The sequence below is a fragment of the Herpailurus yagouaroundi genome, unplaced genomic scaffold, assembly GCF_014898765.1.
Source record: "Herpailurus yagouaroundi ecotype Mexico unplaced genomic scaffold, PumYag 77, whole genome shotgun sequence".
NCBI classification, from domain to species: Eukaryota; Metazoa; Chordata; class Mammalia; order Carnivora; family Felidae; genus Herpailurus; species Herpailurus yagouaroundi.
Window position 1 is genome coordinate 43960291 of NW_024412388.1, and position 24099 is coordinate 43984389.

General features: G+C 51.2%; 1 protein-coding gene across 4 annotated transcripts; it reads right to left on the reverse strand.

The window, feature by feature from the left end:
- Positions 1-1307: 1307 nt before the first annotated feature.
- On the reverse strand, positions 1308-24092 carry CYB5RL (cytochrome b5 reductase like). Of its 4 annotated transcripts, none has more exons than XM_040470338.1 (8): positions 24002-24092; positions 20798-21098; positions 19736-19884; positions 17009-17096; positions 13214-13318; positions 9259-9462; positions 5580-5734; positions 1308-2487 (listed from the first exon to the last, which is right to left on the reverse strand). In XM_040470338.1, exons 2-8 carry the CDS (start codon positions 20996-20998, stop codon positions 2361-2363), a joined length of 1029 nt encoding a protein of 342 aa, XP_040326272.1. In that variant the 5' UTR covers positions 20999-21098; positions 24002-24092; the 3' UTR covers positions 1308-2360. The 4 variants fall into 4 exon arrangements, with proteins under 4 accessions (XP_040326272.1, XP_040326273.1, XP_040326274.1 ...); XM_040470339.1 differs by having other exon boundaries at positions 23932-24047; XM_040470340.1 differs by lacking the exon at positions 24002-24092 and adding an exon at positions 21893-22232.
- Positions 24093-24099: the final 7 nt, after the last annotated feature.

Consider the following 24099-nt stretch of genomic DNA (forward strand, 5'->3'; position numbering starts at 1 on the left):
TCCCAGGTGCCTCTGTGGTCGGCCAGGCCAGGGGCGAAGTTTCCCCGCGTCCGGGTAGAGTTCCTGATGCAGGCTCACTTGCCCCAGCAGCTGGCTGGGATGGCCTACCGCCCAGCCCCGTGTGCCCGGCTGGCCGCCGAGCTGAGTGCTGAGACCCAGGACCTGGTTAAGGCTGTCGCCCCGCCCCGCCACAAGCTAGCATGCTCCGTCAAGCATCCGGAGCAAGGGGCAGGATGACATAGTGGTCTCCAGCCGGAGCCTGTGGGATCCACATGGAGACAGCTTTGCCACGTAACACTATGTGAATCCCACGCTCTTCTGTGTGGCACTGGCCTACGCCATCTGTTTACAGTGCGGCATGAGGGGTCCCGAACCCGTGTGGGGCCCTGTGCTGGATCCTGGCATGGAAAACTCTGCCCTTGGCTCACCAGTCAGTGACCTGTGCAAACAGTACCCACCCAGGCGAGGCAGCAGTCCCCACAACCCACCGTCCATGAAAACAAGAAAATGAATAGGATGGGTCTACACTACCCCTCCTCAGGCCACCCAGACCACACATGCTGTTGCGTTCCTGTGCCTCTGGCTGGAGTTATATCAGCCACGTGCAGCTCCCAGCTGGCTGTACAGATCAGAAGCTCTGAGGGGCAGCTATCTATGTCTTTGATTAATAAAAAATGGGAGATAAATTAATAATGACTTAATACATGCAATTTGGGATCAAAATCTTCCAAAGCATGGGGAAAATAATAAAAAGGGGAGTTCCTGATAGCGAAAGTTTCAGAACGAGTGCTGTTCTCAGAGGCCAGCCATGAGGCAGGCACGGCCGGGGCCACCAGGGAGACACGGGAAAGAAGGAAGGGACCGGGTTCTCGCACGGCTCTGTGCTCGGTGCTGTGCTGGGGCACCACCCACGCTTCCTTCATCTTTACACAACCCTGGAAACAGCACAACTGCCCCCCATGTTGTAGATGAGTAAACTGAGGCCCCGAGAGGCCAAGTTATTTGCTCTGCCAAGTTATGTTGAGACAAGATCTGCCTCATTTAAAAAGGAAAACAAAACAAAACCCAAAAACCAAAAACAAGAAAGAGGAAGGAAAAAAGGAAGGAGAAGCAGGACGACAGCAAGGACTGCCAATGCTGCTCTTCCTATCTAAGGGGTGGCCCCGGACCAGGGCACACAGCAGGTGCTCGTAACAGTTTCAAATGAAAGACAGGCCTGGAGGCATAAAAGGGCACAGCCAATCCTGAGGGGGGTGGGAATGAATGTCTTTAAGCCTCTAGTTTCTGAAGCACACTGACCAGGCATATTTAGTCTTCCTTTTTAAAGCTTTAATTATGGAACCATTTCAAACACAGAAAAAGCAGACATCAGTGACCCCATCACCCAGATTCACCGGATGTTCATATTTTGCCATACTCAGTTCAAATGGTTTTATATTGAAGTGATGCAGACATCAAAAGAAAAGCCCTCACCCCACGCTATCCCCAGAGGTCACCAGCATCCTTAAAGTTGGTTACCCCCTTCCTGAGCATTTGGCATTGTTTTGCGTTTTTTAACTTTCAGAGTGTTGGTATCTCACTGTACCCTTCCTTCTACAACTTGACTTCCACTCCGTTATTATGGGTTTTTATTTTTTGAGTCTATGCTGACACATGTAGGTCTAGTTCATTCATTTTAGTTGCTATATGTTATTTTACTGTGTGAATATAGAAGTTTATTTTTCTAGTCTCTTATTGATGGACACATGGGTAGTTTTGATTCTTTGCTGTTTCATACAGTGCAGCAATGAAACCCTTTACACACATCTCCTGGTGTACTCATGTGTCACATATAACCTTTATAACAACTGCAGCGTGTTGGAATTTATGCACCCCTACGTGACCTTGTAGAATTGCTTAATGTCGTGGAAGCTTGGTTTTCCTCATCAGTAGGTTGGGGTAATAAAATAGTATGCATTTTGGTGACCATTAGGTGCTTTGGCAGAGATGAGATGCATTTTGCATCCCGTGAGGTACCCATGAATATCCGTGGTTTGCTATGCAGATATTTGGCACTCAGGATGTAGTGCACGCCCTCCCACGCTGGGACACCGTGCACAGGCCCATGGTGTGCTCACGTGCAGACTGGACGGTCTGAGAGGTGCAGCAGGAGCAGGACACATAGAATCTACTCATTAACGGAGCCCAGAGTGGTGGGAGCAGGCACAGCTTCAGAGAGGGAGGGGTACCGAGCTAAGTCCTCAAGGGACCAGGAGGCAAAGGCAAGCAGAAGTGGGAAGGGTGGAAGGATGGCCCAGACGCAGAGAGCAGCAAACGTGAAGGGATGCGCTGGCGCGAGAGCAAGTGTATCCGCGCACAACCTACGAGGTGGGGGCGAGGGGTGAGGACAGGACAGAGTCTGGAGAGGCAGGCAGAGCTGAGATGCCGCATCCTAGGTCAACAGGGAGCAGCTGAAGGATTTGAAGCAAGGGAGTGACAGGCTCAGATCTGCATGTTAAAAAAAAAAAGCGGTCTGAATAAGCTCTGGAGATCTGCCATTCAACACCATACTTTCAGTCAACAATAGTGTACCGTGCACCAAAATTTGTTAGGGGGGTAGCTCTCATGTTAAGTGTTCTTACCACAACTGAAAGACCAGGTCTGGCTGTAGCATGGAGGGCATGAGGGGAGGGGCTGGGAGACCAGTGAGGGGGCGCTGGGAAGCCGTGCAGGCGAGACACGGTGCCGGTGACCGCAGGCAGTGGTCCTTCTGAGGCCATCACCCCGACTGTGTGCCCCCCCTCCACTGACGACACGCAGCAGGGGGCTTCATCAGGAGGGACAGATAGGACCGGCCAGCTGACAGAGCCTCACCTCCAATTCAAACAGCGTGTCCTCATACACCCCAACCAGTCCCCTTCTTGGGGTCACTTATCATCTTGCAAGGCACGAGCTCTCAAGTCTCTGGATGACAGAAGCCCTTTTGGCATCTCGGTACCAAAGGCATGGCCAAGGGTCCTCACCATTGTCCCATGATGGGGGCCAGTATCCAGACGGCATGGATGCCATGTGGGGTGACGGGAAGGGGAGGACAAGAGGGGCCGCTGGTTAACACTGCATGGCCGTGTCTAACATTTAGACATGTAATATATAAAATGGGACAAAGACACAAAAGAACTGCCCCAGACCACCATCTCTTAAGGGGGGACTCCCTACCAACCCTAACTCTGAATGACAGTACTGCCTTGGAAGCCTCTACCCTCCGGGCAGTGGCATTGTCCCCGGTTGCCCAAGAGCTAGGCTAAAAGCCCTTGCCATCCGCTCTCCTAGCATCAGTCCTTCCCTTTCTAGCACACTCCTCCCTTTTAGATTTACAAGTTTAGTTTTCGTACTCCTTGTTGGGCTCTAAGCTCTGGGACAGAGCGACCAGAACCGCATCTGCCTTGTTCACTGTAGTTTCCCTAGTGCAAGGACACAGTCTGACTCAAAACAGGCCCTCCAGGACTATCTGTGAGTAGCGTCAATAGGATGCACTGGGGGAGGGGAAGCAGATGGAAGACGCTCAGATTTCAGAGGCCTGGAGACAGGAGAAGTGTCTTGCCCAGGTCACAGGAGAGGCGGTAAGAGGTCAAGGCTCCCACTCGGGACCTCTGAGGCTCAGTGCAGGTCTTCCCACTCACTACACCGAGCCGAAAAGAGGCTGCGCGACAGACCGGCATGCCCCAAAGACAGTCCATGGAATGCTGGTCTCAAAAGATTCTAGTGGATCAAACTGCTCTGTAGTTAAATAAGCGTGGCAAACTGAGTTAAACAAAATGAAAAAAAATTTTTCTTTGCCATTGGACTTTTCAGAGCCTTTGATATGCTAATGTGCATGGGAGTCTTGGCGAAGGTCACAGGCAGTGTTGCCGCATCTAAGTGACCGAGGAATTGTGCCTGGGAAATGTAGTTTGAGACCTTTGGCACCATCCCCCATCTGCTCGCCATGGTTGTTTAGTGAACATGGCACAGCACGGAGATTTGCTGCGACTTTCTGGGCAACGCAGGAAAACCCGATCTCACAAATGGAAATAACTGCAAACCCCAATATATAAATGGGACGAAAACAGAACTGCTCGGGTTGAAGGTTGAAGGGGGCCTGGAGATCCCACCTGGCTGTCCCTTCTCTGCTGCCATGCCAAGAACCCTAGGGTCCTTCAGAGCCCAGTTTGAAAATCACTGGTTACACAGCTCTCAGTACAGGTGACATCGGGAGACCTGGCTTCTAGTGCCAACTCTGCCATGAACTGTTTTACCCTGGGCAAATCTCTTAGCCTCACTGGGCCTTGGTTTCCCCATTTACACAATGAGTCTATCGGACGGGATGCTTTCTGGAGTCCTGAACTTTAATCTCTGGTGTGAGGAGGACTGTGATTCCGTGACTATAAAGTTCTAATTCTATGATTCCACGCTTCTCGGATTCTGAGATTTCATGGCTTAATATTCCGATTCTGGAAGTGCCCCCAGCCAGCCAGGGCTGCTTCGGCACAGTGGAGCCCAGGCTGTGGAAACCAGAATTCATGACCTGCAGGGTGCTGCCCGGGAGTGCCGGGTACCTGGGGAGGGCTTGCCCCATGCAGGATGGAAGGGTGGGGTGGGGAGGGGGGCGGGGTGGGGAGGGCAGCGGGGGTGGAGCGGAATCAGCAGCTGCTCAGTGGGCAGAGCAGAGAGAAGGACCCAGGTCTCCTGACTCCTGCTCTATCTTTAGATCTCCATAGCAACCGTCACCAGGACTCCGGAGGAGCTGAAGGCGGGCTGAGCTGGCTGCCTGCGGGAGGGAGGGGTGTTTGTTTCCGTATCTCTTTTGCTCAGGAAAGGACTCTTGCTCTTGAGAAAGGGAAAGGGAGACGGAGAGTGAAGCCGTTTGCAGCAGGAAAGGCCTGGGCCCGATACGAAATAAAAGTAATCCAGGGCCCACCTTGCTCGGAGAATGTGATCAGGTCACAGAAGCTGAGACCGCTGTGTCAGGCTTGAGGCACTGGAGGTACATAAGGCAGGTTCCTCCTCCAAAGAGCTCTTAGCTACCCCTACGCTCATTCCCTAGGCATTTGCAAGCAACATATCCGAGCCAGCCCTGAGGCCACAGCAGGGAGACACATCTTCCAGGGAAAGCAGACTTTTGAACAGACTTTTATAGGGCAGGGGCAGATGGGGGTCCCCAAGCCCCCTAATCTAAGGAACCTGGGAAGCTCCTCCTGCACCTTCTCCTGCCAACTCCTATCCATCCCACGGCTTAGCATGGACCTGACTTTCTCCAGGGAGCCCTTGACTCCCAGGCTGGTGGCTCTCCTCCTAAGAGCTCCTGCGGCCCCATCCTCCTTCTACACAGCAATATGTCTGCCCGAGGGAGTTGGCCACCCCGTGGGGTAGATGGGAGGCGGAGGTGCGCAGAGGCAAAGACCTTCACCTAGGTCACCTGGCCAGTTAGCGGCAGGGCCAGGCCTGCTCTTCATGTTTTCTGACTCAAGTCCGTGCTTCCTCCAGTGTCCCAGTGGCAGGACCCTGGCGAGGGCTAGAAGAGGAAGCAGGAGTCCTCGCCCAGGCCTGCGCACAGCAGGTACCTGGCCATGTCCTTGGTAAACTCTGCTGAGCCACAGACCAATGCAAACGGCTTTCTCCGACAGGAGCCAACCAGCTCTTCAATCAGGTCCTGGGCCAGGCGGCCAAAGCGGGTCTTCTCCCGGTAACTCCAGGGAAGCTGCTCCGGAGAGTTCTCCTGAGACAATGAGAAACAGTGCAGGCGACTACTGGGAGGTCTTCAGAGTTCACGCAGCCAGTATGGTCTACCAAACCAGGAAACTGAGGCAGAGGCCCTATCACAGGCCAGGCACTTGCTGGCACTGGCACTCTGATCACCCTCATAACAAGCGTGGGGGGGGGGGGGATGGTTATCCTCTCCTCACAGGTGAGACACAGGGAGGAGGCACACCCAGGGCACACGAGGCAGGCCCCACCAATTCTCACTGCTTCCCAGGGGCCACTGCACCTGTCACTCCAGGGGGACGTCGTCTCCCCAAGATTGTGGGTCTTTTTAAGGTTGTCCGCCACCATCACCCAGGGAGTACAACACGTGTTCACCTGTCTCATGAAGTTTCAGTGACCTTACTGAGCGAGCAAACACTTAACTGGGCGGTCACTCTGCGCCTGGCACTGTGGTAGGCCCTGGGATGTGGCAGCTGCTCTAAACAGACAAGCTTCCCGGCCTCACTCTGGCTGTGTGAATGAGGGATCCAAGGCAGCAGGGCCTTAACCCAGAGGGGGCTACTTCTCACACAGAAAGGCCAGAAGGAGTATTCCGGGGTGTAGCGTGCCCGAGTGACCCAGGCTGCTCTTTCTTCCCCTCTAGCTCCACCTGTGGCTTACATCTTCAGGATCACAAAAGAAAAGCTCCACCCTCAGCTTACGTGGAGGAACTTCTCTTTTCTAAATGAACATTTTGTCGAGATACACCATACCTACAGAAAAGCGCACAAATCAGTAAGTGTATGTAGTCTGAAGAACTCTAACGGAGGGAAGAAACCATGTAACCAGAAGCGAAACACCCAAAAACAGAACAGGACCATCACCTCTGCAGACCCTATTAAGGTGAGCTTCTAGTTTCTGGGGAAAGCAAAGAGACAGCATGGAGAGAGGGGGTTGGAGTCCAAGCTCTGCCACCATGTTCTAGCCGAGTGACTATGACCTCTGTGAGCTACCGTGATGAGCACAGGCCTCTGCTCTCAGAGGTACTCACAGGGCCCTGGAGCCCGGCGCCACAGAGCTCACGTGACCCCATGGGCCTTTCCTAGGACAGCACTGCGGTGCTCACGGGGGATCCTCTCTGATGATCTGGACCTTCCCGTGCCCCCTCCATGCTCTGACCCACCCAAAGAGCCCTTGAGGGTAGAGACCAACAGGGCCCACCGGCCTCACACCTCCCTGCCACTGCCCAATCCCCCCCGGCTAGTTAGGTTCGGCACAACATCCTTCCTCCAACCGCACACCCAAAGATGTGGTGGGTCTGGTTGTTGCTCAGGTGGGCTGCGGGGCCTGTAATCAATGATGGTGAGCAGGGTAGGTACCGTCAAGGAAGAGAGCCCAGGCTATGACAGCAGAAACGCCCACGCCAGTCTTGGGACTCTAGAAAGGCTTCCGGGATGGAGTCACACCGCAGCAGGGAGATGTGAGCGGGGAGTAGGTGTTAGGCGAGGAAGAAGGGAAAAGTGCTCCTAGAAGGGGGAACAGCGCCAGCAAAGGCAGACCTGGCAGCCAGAGAAGCACGGTGCACTCACAGCCACGTGCAGACCAGTGACGCCAGGACACACAGGGCAGGTGAGCCAGGAAACGAGGTCACGGAGGCTGGTGCAACCACGTGGGCTTGGCTGTCATCCGGGGAGCAGTGGGGAGCCACAGAAGGGCTGAAAGCATGGTGGTGGTGTGGTCTGTGCCGCCCTCCTGGCTGCACGATGAAGGACACACTGGCAGGGCATGGCTGGAGAGGGAGACTGTTGAGGAAGCTGTGGCTGCAGCCTGGGCAGGACAGGGAGCAGCCTAGGTCAAGGAGGCATGGAAGGGTAGGCAGCACCTCCCACTCCACTGCCCCTCACCAGTCCCTGCCATTGACAGCCAGCCCCCTTGCCTGCCCAGGCCCAGGCCAGTGGTATCATCAAAGCCCTGGCCCAGGGCTAAAGACCCTTTATTGCTGGTCAACTTTAATTCTGTCCTCAAGCCCAGGCTCAATGCCAGCTCCTCTGTGAAGCCCTCCCTGCTTGCTGCCAGCTCACACTTAATTCTCCATCAATTCACTGTGTTACTTTGATCAAGGTTCTTAATCTCTGTGCCTTAGTTTCCACATCTATAAAATGGGCACAATAGCAGTGCAAGCCTCCCAAGATTATGCTGGGATTAAATGACATAACACATATAGAGAGCTCAGCACAGTGTCAGGCACAGAGAAAACACTCAGTGAAGCTATCCCTGTGGCTGTCTCCCCATATACAGGTGAGCGCCTGGAGGGCAGGGGGCAGGCTGTCTTCATTTCTAAATTCTGTGGTCGGGGGAACAGAAGGCTGGGCAACAGCCAGTGACTCTGCCAGGTGCCTGCCTTCCTGCTGCTCCTGCCCGCTTCCTTGACCTGGCACTTGAGCAGGGTTGCACGCCAGCCTTTGCTTCATTCTCCTGCCTCCAGCACCTCCTGCGGCTGCTAACGTTCACCAAGTACCACACTCTTGATGTTCATGCCACTGAGCATTCTGTCCCATGGACAGGCCCACAGAGCCTGGCCACTGAGGATCCCAGGACTCCTGGTATTGGGAAGGGAAACCCAATTTCCTGACACCACCGCCGCCACTCAATCATGATGCTGAAGATTGGCTCAGTCTTTAGGAACGCTCCAAAACTGCCTCAAGTAGGAAACTGACGGGAAGGGTGCTCCAAACTACTGGGCAGTAAGGCTGACCCTGAGCAACACAGAACAGAGGGGAGGCCCCAGCAGGGAACCCCAACCCTGGTGTGAGAAAGAGAAATAAAGCTATAGACCCAGGGGAAGGCAGGTGACCGAAGGCAGATGACCAGAACAACTCAGGGCCTGGCTTGGAATAAGGAACAAGATGGCCCCCTCCCACAATGGGCGAGAGGGGAGGGCCGGGGCAGGGTGGCCATGGAGGGGAGAAGGAATCAGAGAAGAAGAGGTCAGGAGGCGGAGTTGCTTCCAGTTCAAGTATCTGAAGCTTGGAGAGTTTGGAAGCAGCTTTCCCGCCATGCAGGGCAAAGTGGTGTGGTAGGGGCCCTAATAAATGCGGTAAACCCAGATCCAACTTACTCCACCAACTGTTGATGGAGTGCGTGCCTGGCACTCTGCTAGGCACGGAGGAGAGCACGGTGATCCAGACACATGAGCCTTACCCAAAGGAGCTTATCACTGCCTAGGGGACATCTGTGGTCTGGCCCACTGACTCCATAATCAGGCCCTCAGCACATAAACCTGGTGATGCCAGGGGGCAGATAGTAGGCAGCAAAGCATGGCGGGGAGGGCTGGAGCTCAGCCCTGACTTCGCCCATCCAGCAGCATGGATGCACTAACACCTTCACATCTCTGAGGATCAGTTTCCTCATCTACTCAACAAACATAACCTTCCTTGCCAGGCAGGTGGGGATTCCCACTGGTGGCAGGGGGCAGGGAGGCCCCAGGGGATCCTCAGGACAGCTGCAAGGGGAAACCACAGTGCCCATCAGGGAAGGAAGTCACCACGCTGGGCTCACCTGGCTGAGTACAAAGAAGGTACGGACATTCCAGAAACGAGCTTGCTCCTGGAGGAAGGTTTTCAGGTAGATGCCCTCAAACGTCTTGAAGCAGCCGACCAGGGTGACAAAGGTCTCATCCTCTGCATTGTCTGTTATGCTTTGCAGGACAGGCACCATGGGGGCCAGGCCAGTGCCCGAAGCCAGCATGAGGAGCTCACCGTACTGGGGGACAGAATGGGTATATGACAGACGTCAGCCCACCCACCTGCTCTAGGGACTTTTCTTGGGCTTGCTTCAACTGCACAGCCCTGCCCTTCCTGGGGGTCCCACCCATCTGAGCTCCCCTCTCAATATCCTCCAAGAAGCCATCCTTGCTTGCGAGGTCTGTGGAAGAGAAATCATGCAATCGGGAGGCTCTAAGCAGCTTTGTTGCTTTCCTAAGCCAACTCCACAGGACTTTGTTTGTACATTTCTCTTGATAGGTAGCCCACTACCTCCCAAAGCAGTCTGTTCTATTATAGGGTGACTCCCCTTGCTGGTGAGGTCTTTCCGCCTCACCCTGAACAGAAACCTGCTCCCACCAAAGCCTTGTCTACCACCCCTATCCCAGCTCTGCTCTCTGGGCTGCCTTCCCTGCCCCAGGGCAACCCTGTAGAGATCTGAGGGCCCCGGCATGGATGCCTCCTCTTGTCTAGACTGAGATACTGACTATACATAAGCACCCAGCATAGTGCTGGCACAGAAGTCCCATGCAACATGTGAGTTTCTTCTCCAAGAGGCCTCAGTTTCATTGACCCAATCACTGACTCCATCTCCTGGCTCTAGATCTCTGAAGTAAGGGTGATCTTCTTTAAGATCAGGGCTTTAAAGGTTAGTGCCTGACCTATACAGCAAGGTGGTTTGTCTCCTTCATTCTAGAGATCAGGCCTCTGAGAATGCAGTCCAGGTTTTCACTAGCTTTATTGACAGCCAATGCATTATCACACCTCCTCGAGTATCAGTCATGCAGACCTGGGTATAAATCTCCAGCCATATGATCTGGACAAATGCTTTCAGTTCTCTGGGCCCTGGTTTCTTCACCAGTGAAATAAATGAATGAATGAATGAATGAATGAATGAATAAATAAGTAAATAAAATAACAGCACCTCCCCACAGTAGCACGTGTCTCAGGATGGTTGTGAGGATTAGACAAGATGTCATCAGGTGCCTGGTGTGGACCCTGGCACTCAACACAGTTCCATCCTGTCTCTCACTGAGCCCTGCTGCCGGCTGCCCCACCCTGTTCAGCCCCCCCCCGGTCCTGGGCCTGCCGTGTTCCCCCTCTTTCTCCCATCACTGCTCAGGGTCTCTTCTGGAAAGCTGTCCCCAAGCCAGTAGCGTATGAGGGATCCTTTCTTTGCATCCCCACAACTCTCTGTGCACCCTCCTCATGACACTGGTCACACTGTATTGTCGCCATTTGTGTGTGTCTGCCCCCCCCCCCCCCATCACACTGTGAGCTTCTGGAAGACAGGGCCTTGCCTGACCCACCTGTGGCCCAGGGTGGAGACCTGCAAATGTCTGCAAGGAACACACAGGCAGATGCTCACATACCAGTGTCACGGCTGCTGTGGTCGCCGTCTACCATGAAGACCCCTGCAGAGCAGCACAGCAGGGCCAGGAGGAGGGCCAGAACAGCCCCACGTCCCCCAGGGGAGCAGAACCAAGCCTTAGCCAGTTTCAGCAGCGAAGTGTTTGTGTGAGATGACAACTCGTCTTCCTCACTGCCTGGCTCTACAACCTCCCTGGACAGGAAGTGCAGGGGCTTTGCAGGGGTGCCTGAGAGGCTCCACCCAGAAATGGTGGGCAAGAAAATGTTCATTGCAGGGCACCTGGGTGGCTCAGTTGGTTAAGCATCCGGTTGTTGATTTCTGCTCAGGTCATGATCTCACAATTTGTGGGTGTAAGCACCGCATCAGGCTCTGTGCTGACAGTGCAGAGCCTGCCTGGGATTCTCTTTGTCTCCCTCTCTGTCTACCCCTCCCCGATTTGCATGCACACATGCTTTCTCTCTCTCTAGAGAATCCCAAGCAGACTCCGCACTGTCAGCATGGAGACCGACGCGGGGCTCAAAGCCATGAACCATGAGATCATGACCTGAGCTGAAGTCAGATGCTTAACCAACTGAGCCACCCAGGAGCTCCTAAAGAAACTTAAACAAAAAAAGACAATGTTCATCAGGGGTCCCCTCGAGGTCAGGAGGAAACAGGGGCAATCCTGGTCTCTGCTCTCAAGACCTTGGGGGACACAGAGACACCCTCAGCTAAAATACAAGGCTGAGCATGGTTTGTACTAGAAGTGCACTACACAACAGCATTACCACATATACACCACGCATCCATAAAGTAGGGGTAGCAGTACCTAAGAGCTGTTGTGAGGATAAAGTAAAATTTTAGCACGGCAAGGGCTAAAATCGGAGCCTGACACACACGCAGTGCCACACAGGTGTTTCACAGTATCATTATACACCAATACGTGTGTGCATGTGTACTTGTGTACACACCTGTGTGTGGAAAAGGAATTAGAAGGTCATCTGCCAAGATAGTAAGGCTGGTGTGTCTCGGTAGATGGCCTACAGGGGTTCTTTACTTTCTTCTTTTTGCTTTGCTAAATGGTTGGTTGGTTGGTTGGTTTTTGGTAATGTACAAGGACCATATTTCTTTTTTTTTTTTTTTAATTTTTTTTTCAACGTTTATTTATTTTTGGGACAGAGAGAGACAGAGCATGAACGGGGGAGGGGCAGAGAGAGAGGGAGACACAGAATCCGAAACAGGCTCCAGGCTCTGAGCCATCAGCCCAGAGCCCGATGCGGGGCTCGAACTCACGGACTGCGAGATTGTGACCTGGCTGAAGTCGGACGCTTAACCGACTGCGCCACCCAGGCGCCCCATGGGACCATATTTCTAATACACAATAAAAAGCTATTTTTATATTAAACAAAAATAATGGAGAGAAAGAAAGGATTCATTCTTTTCACTTGTTTTTGTTTTGCTTTGTTTCCTGATCATAAAGGTAATAGATGCTCACTGTGGATAACTTGGAAGGTATAATGAAGAAAACAAAAATCACCCATAATTCTACCACCCAGAGCCACTAACATTTCATTGCATTTTTTTATATTTTTTCTGTGCATTTAAACTTAGTTGCCCAACCTGTTGTACATTTGGTTTTATACACAGTGTTTGTCACCAGATCTTACAGCGTAAGCACAGACCATCATTTATAAACATAATTTAAAAATCCAGGATAATAGTTTATCAAGTCCCTGTAACCCAGTGTACCTAACAGTTGCCCCATTGTTGGATATTCTGTTTCCTTCAATTTCGTGCTATAATAAAGCTTCGTGTACATGTGCGCAACAGACAACGTTTGGATTCTTTCCATAGGACAGGCTTCCAGAAGTGGAATTGCTGGGTCTAAGGATTTGAAGATTCTTAAGATGTGGTACACACTGCCCAGCTGCTTTCCAGATATGCACCAACTGATGAGAAATTATTAATTCGTCCTGGGCACATCAGGGAAGGATATAAATATGCCAGGAAGATGAGGGGAAGAGCCTTCAGGCTGGGAAGCAGTGGGCTCCCAAGTGGAGAACCATGGGGTGTAAAAGGAGTAGTCTCCATAGTTTTGTAGCTGGAATGTGAGAGTGGAAAGATACCTGAAGATCTGACGGTTAGGAGTCCTGAGTACCAAGTATGTGAGTGTGGATTTTCCAAGCAATGGGCAGCCATGGACAGTTCTAGAGCATATGCAGGCAATTTTGTTTCTTAGTGCCTATTCCATCTCTTCCCATGTCCAACCCCAAAGATACTCTTGGAGTTGAATTTGGGCTCAGGAAGAATGGCACGGTGCAATTCTGCAGCCTGAAACAGGAAAACCGTGGTCCTGGGGCTAAGGAGGGGTCTCCTGAAGACTCAGTGTGCTGGCACCAACCTGGTTTGGTTTATAGAAGAAGTCTCCAAATGGACCTCGCCAGAAAGCGGTGTCTCCTGCGCTCCAGGACTCGACGTACCGGGACATCAGCCCAGTCTGGTAGCACTGGGAGCAAACACATGGAGACCTCACTGAGACAGGCACATACGCCCAATATAAACCACATCAGTCACTAATGTGCGGCCCTTCCAGCAGGCCAAGTGCCATATGTGTGTTATCTCATTTAATCCTCCTCGTCACCCCAGGGTTGGTAGTCATTCCGTATTTTCAGATGAGGCCCAGAAGCTTATCCAGAAGGGAAACAGTGAGGCTGGGATAAGAACCACAGGACCGACAGCCTTACCTTCAGAGGTCTCAAACCCACACGACTACAGGGACCGTATACGTAGCATCACTGAGTAAAGAACTAGGTATGAGATGATTAATGGCGACTGACACTCACTCTCAGTATCAGGGAGACAACACAGGGAGGTGGGGACTGTAGTAAACTGGTGAGTGAAAGAATGCTCCTTCTAAAGGAGGAAGATACTTTGCAGACTCCAGGATACAGCTTGTCACATCTTCTGATTTTCCAAGAGGGGCAGGAGATACAAATTTTTATGTAAAACCACCTTGTTTTGAAATGTCAGAAATCAATTCTAATTTTTTAAACACTGTGCAGGCCCAAACCAAAGATAATTATGTGCCAGTTTGTAGGCAGCTCATTTGCAACCTCTTCATTGCCTGTTACTGTGTCCTGGCTGGATGAGAAAAGTGAAGGTTGTAGAGGGGACTCCTTCACGGGGGTGGGCAGCCCACATTTCCTGGGGGCATGCCCACTCTGGGTCTGGCACCATGCTGGGGCTGCAGGGAAGGCAGCTAGACCGTAAGTTCCATGAAGGCAGCCAGAGTCTGAACCATGGGAAAGACTTAATAAATATCTCAATGAATGAATTAATCAATCCAGATCCAGGCCCACCCCTTAAGGAGCTCACAAACTAGGAGGGACCGAAGTCTCACACATACACAAGATAGAGACTACCTAATGGGGCGCCTGGGTGGCGCAGTCGGTTAAGCGTCCGACTTCAGCCAGGTCACGATCTCGCGGTCCATGAGTTCGAGCCCCGCGTCGGGCTCTGGGCTGATGGCTCAGAGCCTGGAGCCTGTTTCCGATTCTGTGTCTCCCTCTCTCTCTGCCCCTCCCCCGTTCATGCTCTGTCTCTCTCTGTCCCCCAAAAAATAAATAAACGTTGAAAAATAAATAAACAAACAAATAAATAAATAAATAAATAAATAAATAAATAAAACCCCATGAAAAGGACAGAGTGCTGAGAGAGCCCTGAGGAGGTGCAGTCACTTCCAATGGAGTAGGATCAGGAATGGCTTCCTGGAGGAGGAGGCATTTGACCTGAAGCTTGCAGGCTAGGCAAGACTGCATTCCCTGGGGATAGAAGCAGGAAGGCAGAGAGGATTCTGGGCATCAGGTGTGGTGTGGTCAAGGGAAGGACAGTCCAAGACACAAGTGTGAGGAGGAGGGGGAAGCTCTGGTAGACAGGACTGAAAGGGTGTCTCGAGTGAGATTATAACCAAGCTGGAAGGAGATGGAACCTTGGTCACCAGACACGCTTTGAAGAGCCCACAACTACCCATGGGAGCATCCCTGACTTCCTCGGGCACCATACACATAAAGCAAGCAAAGTCTTCAGCTCTCCTGCAAGAGGCCTGGGAGGGAGGCTACAGTTCTCCACCTAACTTGCTGGAGACCTGCCTCCAGCACACCTGTTTTCTGGCCCCGGTCTTGGCGGAGGCACAGCCCCAGCTGGGGCTTTCACAGCCCTACCGCACAGACAGCACTCAAGGAGAAAGGAAGGATTCTTCTGTGTCTCCAGCACCCACCCAAAGCCTGCTCGATACATACCTGTTAAACAGAACTGACACTGAACTTCTGTTCTTCCACTTGGGATCCTATTACCCAAGGGGCCTTGGGACAGTGACATCATCACTCTGAGCATCCGTTTCTTTATCCGTAAAGTGGGATAATAAGATCTGCTCTGCAGGATGGTTATGAGGTTGAAAGGAGATGAGGAATATAAAGAGCTAGAAGCAGTGCCTGGTGCCCAGAAGGTGCCTGAGAAATGAGAGTTCCTCCTTCCCATCCACATGGGAGGTAAACCTAAAAAACCCGCCTGCCTTCCCAATTTGCAAAGACATTTTCAGCTCTTCCCAGCCAGCGGCTTAGGGATAATTAAGCATCTCTCTAAAGAGAGGCTTTCTGGTAAACGAAGGAGAAAATCAGCCTTAGAGCTGGGACAGATCCAGCTGCCCTGAAGAACGGTCTCCAGGCTTATCCTTTCAACAGAAACACACCCAGACAAGCAGCTTGGGGAAGCAGGCCATTTGGAGAGGATTTGTGGAATCTCCCAGACAAACAGTTGCGTGGAGAAGGGATCCCATCCAAGCTTATGTGTGAGGGAATAAACACTCGGGCTTTGACTGAAGTCAGGGAAGACAGGAGCCAAGACAGTGCTGGGGTCCTGAAGTCAGGAGGCTCACTCACCAGCCACACTGCTTACTACCTGTGGAGGCTTGGGTCCCCCTGGGGTCTCAGTGTGCTTGTCAATGAAAGGGAAATAATAATTCCCGCCCTACCAGGGAGATAAAGGATGTGAAAGCAATTCTTAAATATCAGTGTTCCCTGGGACTCTGTTTGGGAAATGACGATGTAGATGATCAGGTTGACTTGTATAAAACTACCACTTCTGTTAAGTCAAAAATGTTAGAGTATCAGCAATTTCACACAGTTCAACCTAATTATTTTTTCCACATAATTGGACCTTCAAGCCCTCTCATATACATCTGGCACCCAGGCCTTGGGTCTTGCGGGGAAGGGGGGATTTGTACCCAGCCCATTTTGTTCAGCTCATCTCTGCCAAGTGCCCCACCCACCTTGGCTGCTCCCACGAGCACCCCTCCTCCTGCCAATCAGACTGGGTACAGTTCCCACAAGACCATGCTCTGTTTCACACCTCCCTGCCTTCGGTTAGCTGTCCCCTCAGCCTGGAATGCCACTCCCTACCACCGCCAATATGTATTTGGTCTTCAAGGCCCAACTCAAATGCCCCAGCCCCTGTCTACCTCCCTGACAGGTGGTCTCAGGTTAGTTCAGTTCACAAGGTGCTCCATGTCCCACTTTCTCCTGCTTGCCTCCTGCAATTCCAGGACAAGTGACTGACAGTTCCCCAAACTGTGCCTCCTTTGCCATTGTATGTGTTGTTCCCAGCACTGAGTTTCCTTTCCACATATCCCTCTCAGTCCTCCCCTCCTTAACTTCAACATACAGCTCAAACTCACAGCTTCTGCTAGGAAGCCCAGCTCCCTTCCCTGCAGCCCCAGCTGCCCTGAATTGGATTGGGGCCTTCTGTCATGCCATCTATCATATCATAGTGTCCTGGTCCCTTGTCAAAGGTGGGCATAGTATCTGACTCATCTTTGGATCCCAGCTACAAGCACACAGTCAGTACCAAATGACTTGGTTCCCCCTTCCCCTGGGTTCAGTGCTCATTCAGTGTTCCCTTTTTCAGTCTGAATGTCCTTTTCATAAAATCTGTCTCTGTTGGTGGTCCAGCAGCCCCTCTTCCCCAGAAAAGAAGATAGGAGAAGGCTTCCTTCACTGTCCCTGCCCTTTCCTCAAGCCAGCCTCCTCCCATGTGAACACTGGCTTTTCCCACATGGGTTGGATCTGTCCCATCCCAACCAAGCTGCCAAATGGAGATCTAGTCCATACCATCTTAAGAACATCTGTGTGGGTCAACTCACCTTGATTAAAACTTCAAAGTATCCTTCCGCGTTGGCAGGGCTGATGGGCGTATAGGCTCTCTGAATTTCTAAGTCATCCACTTTCCCTCTGAGAAAGAGAAGTATATGGTCAGACAGTCAGGCCGTCATTCAACAAACCCTTGTAGGTACCCACTCTGTGTCCGGCTGGTGAAAGCCAGGGTCCAGTCATCCCCAGTGGTCCTCACTGAAGATGGAGCAGAAAAAAGGAACACTGGGCTCCCCCATCCTGGCTGTGAGACCCAGCCAGGATCAGGTCCCTGATCCCTTAGTGGTCCCTTCCGTAAGGTGGAGACAACCATTTGTGTCCCTGTTGTGTGGTTCTACCAGGACTACAGATGGGAAAGTCTTCAAATAGTCCACTAATGATGTGAACTGCTTTGAGGACATCACTGTGCTTTTTCCTGACCTCTTCTTTTTTAATTCAATTAAATTAATTTAATGTTTATTTATTTACCTATGAGAGAGAAAGCGAGTGGGGGAGGGGCAAAGAGAGAGAGAGGGAGACAGAGAATGCCAAACAGGTTCCACACTGTCAGCGCAGAGCCTCACATGGCGCTTGAACTCACAACCCAGGAGATCATGACCTGGGCCAAAATCAAGAGTTGGACGCTTAACTGACTGAGCCACCCAGGCACCCCTTCCTGACCTCTTCTTGACCATAGAATGAGAAAGATAAAGGCTAACACTTATGGAATGCTTACTACCATGTACCAGGAGCATCAGAATCAGAAGGATGCTCGAAGGTGCCCTAGTCCAAGGCCCGACCTATGATGTTATCAAAAAGGGTGCTGGGATGATATCATGAGTAATAATAGCAGCCATACTGCATTAAATGCCAACTGTGCACCAGCCATATAGTATGCATTATCTCATTTAACAAACAATAACCCACAGGAGGAAACCAAGGCTAAGGATGTCACTTGCCTGAGGTCACACAGCTAGAATTCATCCTTAGCTCTGCCTGACTCCAGAGCTGGGTTCCTCACATGACACCTCAGAGCTTCCCAGAAGCACCCAAGCACTCCTCTTTTGAGTCCTACTGCATGCAAAACTCTCTTCTCAGAGATATGCATGGATTAAAAAGGCCCCACTGAACTGCATCAAAAGCAGGAAGATAGATAGAAATATTCAATAAGTGCTTAGGGAACAAACAAGGAAATAATAAACAGAACATACGGCATGGCATGGACACAGAGAGCACTGTGACATCTGCTACCACAGAGGTACACACTGACATGCTACAGATGAAGGGACCACTCTCATCCGGGGAACTCAGGAGGCCTCCTGGAGCTTTTGATACCCTCCTGGGTATGAAAGAGGAACAGGCCACTGAGAGGTGAAAGTGGGAATAGGAAGGAAGTAATTCCAGGCAGAAGGAATAGCCTGGGCAAAAGCTCAGAGGTAGGAAATGCAGAGCAAGCCAGGAAGTGGTGAGTGGATCATGAGGCTGGGGCAAGGCACAAGTGTGATGGAGGAGTGGGGAGAACTTGGTGGGGAAAGAAGCTGGAGCTTCAGGGAGCTTCCCTGGAACCCAGCAGGTATCTGAATGGGAGTGACAAGGTCAGCTACACGTGTTAGGAATGTCACTGGAGCGGCAGAGAGAGTGGAGGAGAGGGGCCAAGCTAGGGACAGGAGTTCTGGGCATCCCTATTTATGGATGGAGGGCTGCACGGGGCTGTGACTTGCCCCAGAACCACTGGGACAGTGAGCTTTAACCACAGGCAGCCAGGGCACAGGCCAGATGCACTGGACACAAACACCAGGGGTCAGCATGAGGCAAGTGGCTGGAGTGTGACCAGCAGTAAGACATGCTCTCCTTGTCTCCTGGCTATACCTTCCATCTGCTTTGTTGGCTCCTTCCCCTCCTGCCAATACCACGGGTGCTGGAATTGCCAGGGTTTGGTCCTCTGTCCTTCTGTCTTTCCATGTCACACACACTCCCAAATGTCATCCAGGTGCAGGCCGATGATTCCCACACCCACATCCATAGCTCAGATCTCTCTGCTGAGCCTCAGACCCATATAGTCAACTGTCTAGCAAATGCCTCCACCTGGAGGTCCCAAAAGGGCCTTGTCCCTGGGCAGGTCAGGTCAGGTGGAGCATGGGGTGGGGATCAAGATGAGGGGAGAGGGCAGAAGTAGGCTGGGAGGAGGAAGGAACTTCAGAGGAGTGGTAGAGTGTAGCTGGGGAGCCAGGATGTCTGGATTTGAATCCCAGCTGTGTGATCCTGGGCAAGTCCCTTATTCTCAAGGACAAGTGTCCTTTCTATCAACTGGCACTAATGTTAGGTTAATAACACAGGCTCTAGAGCCAGACTGCTCGCCTTCAAAATCCTGGCCCCAACACTTCCTAACTGTGTGACCTTGGGCAAGTTACTGAACCTCTCTGACTTCAGTTTCCTCCTGAGAATGACAATGGTACCTACTGCACAGGGTTTTGTGAAGATTAAATGAGTTCCCTAGGTATGAGCACACAGAATTGCACCTTGGAGAGTAAATACTAGGAAGGTGTTCACTGTTGCTGTTGTTGCTACTAGTTAATATGAAAACACAATCCCAGAACCCTTTGAGTCAGGTACCACTATGTTTATTTTAAAAGGGATAAATGGAGGCATGAGGGAGGTTAAGCAAGTTGCTCTAGGACACACAGCTAGCAAATGGCAAAGCAGGGCCTCAAAGCTTTGGCCCTCCCACCATCTGAGTGTACCGTAGGATGAGGTGCTGTCCAGGCCGCAGGCCGAGCTGGCTGTTCCTGGGTAGTGCAAACCGAATACGGTAAGTGTCCTTGGTGAGTCTGTCCACGGCACTGATGCGGAAGGCCAGGAAGGTCTCTGGGTTCAGCTTGGAAGGGCAGCTCTGCAACAGGAAAATATCCAACAGCTAGGACCTGGGACTCAACAGACACACAAGCATCCACAAGCACCCTCCTCACTCTCCGCAAGGACAGGCTATTTCTGCCGGTAAGTTTTCTGTACAATAGAGAGTAGTCCCACCTCACTGCCCTTTCATGCTCTGATCTAAGAAGGCCCGAACATTTCACACTGAGCTCACCCTGCTCTGAAGCCTTCCATGGCTCCTTCAGCCCCAGGATATAAAGCGCAGCCTCCTCAGCTGGGCACTCCAGGGCCCTGTGGATGAACGTCAAGCCTCATTTTCTCTCCCCTGCATCAAATGGCAAACCTTTCTCTATTCTCCCAAGAATACCCTGCTGCTTCCTATCTGGGAGTCTTCATTTGCTCAAGCTGTGCCCTTTATCCAGAACACTCATCTCCAATGTATGAAATACCTACTCATCCTTCAAACCTGCTAAAATTCAGGTTTGCAGAATTTAGAAACTGATGGGATCTTAAGATGATTCAATCCAATATCGTTATTATCCATGTGGGGAAACTGAGGCCCGAATGGTAGTGGCTTACTTGTCCAAGGTCACACCCTGAGCAGGAATTCAAATTCACGTCTTACGTTTCAGTCCCCTGCCTTTAACACTCCATCTACCTGTACCTCCTCTCAGAAGCTTTCTATGAATGCCATGACTCACAGATCTCTCGCCTGTAAAATGCCCAAGCCCCATTCACTCCTGGGGCTACCCCATGCCCCACCTCAGGGTCAGGCTTTGAACTTGGATCTGTCTGCTTCCAGTGAGCACACTCTTTTCTCTCTGCTGTGCAGAGTCAGGGAAAGCATCTCCACACAGGTCCACCGTGCAGGGCAGAGGCCAGGCAGACGCTGCCACTCTGACCCTCTTATCTGAGGAGCAGCCCTCCCTCACCTGTGACTCCTCTCCACTCAGCAGGCTCCTGTCTTTGCTGGCTCGCGCTGCCTCCCACCTCGCCAGCTCTCGGTGATAGAGATCAAACACACAAGGTGAGCAGCCACTGCCACAGCACTGGGAGGGCAAGGGCTCCACGGGCCGAAGCTGCAGCCAGGCTTCCTCCTCCTCCTCCTCCTCCTCCCCCGTCTCGTCCATCATCCGTGGGGCTTGGGTGGCCTGGGAGGGACAACTGGGTGCTCTTCCCAGAGCAGGTTTGACTTTGTGAGGCCAGAGGCCCAGGCCCTGCTCCTCCGTCAGCCTGAGAGAGGGAAAACATATGGGTTATACTCTGGTCATCTCTATTCTTCCTATTCTCCCTGAGGCCTGCAAGTGCCAAACTCTGTGTGAGCATCGGGACAGGGATGAATCAACCCTGAGATCTGCTGCCTGGCAGGGGAGGCAGACGGGACACAACAATCAGAACTGGCAACCAAGGTTTCCTGACTCTTCCTGTGCTTTCAGTGCTGGATTAAGCACTTTACACAGAAAACCTCATTGAATTTAAAAAATATTTTAAGTGATAGGGTGTCTGGGTGGCTCAGTCAGTTAAGCTTCCGACTTTAGCTCAGGTCATGATTTCATGGTTTGTGGGTTGAAGCCCCGCATCAGGCTCTGTGGTGACAGCTCCGAGCCTGGAGCCTGCTTCGAATTCTGTGTCTCCCTCTCTCTCTTTGCCCCTCCCCACTCGCACCCTGTCTCCCTCTCTCTCTCTCTCTCTCTCTCTCAAAAATAAACATTAAAATAAATAAGTAAATGATATTCAAATGCTAAAACACAGTACTTATGTATAATTTAGTAATTATAGAAATTATTAAAAAGGAAATTAAAATGTTTAGAAAAGAACACCTGTGTAACTACAACATGTTCAAGTACAAAGAGCCGTGCTAGCAACCCAGAAGCCAATCATGTGTCCCTTCCTGGTGACCTCCCATCCCCCACAAGGTAACCATCATCCTGACTTTTGGCATAATCATTCCCTTGCTTTTCAAAAGTAGTTTTGCCACTTTTGTGTGCAAACTTAACCACTGCAGTTCAGCTTTGCCCGGTTTTTACCTTTACGTAAACGGAATTATACCAACATATCCTTTTCTGTCTTCACTCAGTTTCTGTCTTCACTCAGGCAAGTCACCCACCAAATTGCTGCGTTTCATTTCATCTTTATAATGAGGCTAGTACTAGAGATGTCATTTTATAGGCGGAAAAACTGGAGGCGAGGTGGGGGGCGGGTTTTGTTTAATAACTTACCAAGGTCACATAGCTCCTAAAAGACAGGGACGTCCGTTTCTTGGTTACCAATCGCCTCCCACAATTCCTAACCTTTAAAACCTTTTCTACTTTTCCTGCTTCCCATGTCCATTTACACAGGGGCTTCCCATGGTCCCAGAGGATGTGCTTCCAGCCTCTCCCTACACCACCCATCCTCACACCTGCCACTAGCTCTTATCACACCAGTCTCCCACTTAAGCACGCTTTAATGGCTCCCCATTGCCTACTGGCTCGAATCCAATCTTCTTGCCTGGTGCCCCATGCTTCTTCTGATCAGAACTTGTCCACATTCTCTTACCGCTTGGTTTTAGAATGGCAGTCCCTCTGTGTGCAATACATCTTTCTCCTAATTTCTCTGAAATTTTGGTTTCAGAAAATTTGGTTCTACTGTTCGTGAGCTCTATGATTTCAGGAGGGTTGAGCAGGCTGCAACCCCCTTGAGGGCACGGATGGTGTCTTATTCTTCCTGTATTCTGCCACCAAGCACAAGCCTGGCATATGCAAGGCTCCAGTGAATGGTGAGTGCTCATTCAGTTTATAAATAAGGTCTGGGAGCCAGGCACAGTGCTAGGTGCTGAGATACAACAGATATAAATAGGACATGGGCTCTCTACATAAAGAGATAAAGCTTGCAGTCTAGCATGGTGTTACATCAATTCAACTCATTTTTATTTTGTGCTATGGACCAGGTATGTATTGTGAGTGAATGAAGTCTGGAGCCCTCTTTATGCTTTTTTTTTTTTTTTTAACTCCCGAAGTTTTTGCAAGATAACTGAGATAAGTAAAAGCTCTGTTAACTGTAAACTGCAATACAGCACGAGGGTTATTCCTATCAGTATTTGCCTTAAACTTACCTTCTCTGCGTCTTAATTACCCTACCTTCTTTGATGTTTTGGAAATCGGCAGAGAAGTTGGCCAAGTCCACCGTGAACTTTAAAGATCTGGTTCCTCCCTGCTCCTAGCCTCTACCTTTCCACTCTAAGAAGCATTAACTTTAAGCCAGGCCTTGACACCTGTTGTTGCCTCTGGCGAGATGACCTTTGGGTCTTCCTTAAAGGTCACCTCCTCTCAGAGGCCCATCCTGAACCTCCCCTTTCTCATGCCTGTCACATAACCTATTTGTTTCCACTATGTATTGATTCATTTACCACATATTTACTGCTGTTCTAGGTGCACGGGATAGAGCAGTGAGGAAACAAAACCCGCTGCACTCATGGAGTTTACATTCTAGTGGAAGAGAAGGTCATCAGACAAGACCCAAATGGAAAACACGGTATTTAGTGTTAAATGCTAAAAAGAAAAATAACTGGGGAAAAGAAATAGGAAATATACATGCGTGTTGCAATCGCTTATTTACTTTACTTGCTTTCTGCCCATAAACTCTTCATTCCATAGCTGTTTTATTCACCAACGCAAACCCAACGCTCACCACAGTGCTTGACCAACACCGCAAGCATTTGATAAACTGGTGTCGGTGCAAGGAGCAAAGAACATCTCCATAGCTCTGGGCTAGCTTCTAGGAGGCAGACCCAAGGAAACGGGAGGAAACTAACTCCCTCTTGACGCCGGGGAAGGGACGTGCAGTCGGATGCGGCGCTGGTGTAGTGGACAGGGCCACTCTCAGGCTCAGCGAGTGGCGCCGGTGAAGGCGCAGCAGCAGTGAGAAGTGGGTGGTGAGGCAAGGAAACTTCCAGCGCACCCACTAGGGGCGGGAGCTGTGCGGGCGCCCTTAAGCATTTCGATCCCTATTTTTACAGTAAGGGACATTGGGGCTCAGAGGAAAGTGCCCTGCCAAGCGTCAGCTGCCCGTAAGCAGTCAAGGTTACCTTAAATTCAGGTTTGAAATACTGGTGTTCTACCCCTAGTCCTATGCCAGCCTCTACCAAAACCACTCACCTACACACCCGCGCCTCTCCTCGAGAGGTTACTCCAGGTTCCGCCCTCTCCCGGGAGGCGGGAAGTGCCTAGCGGGTCTCACCTATGAGAAAATAAAA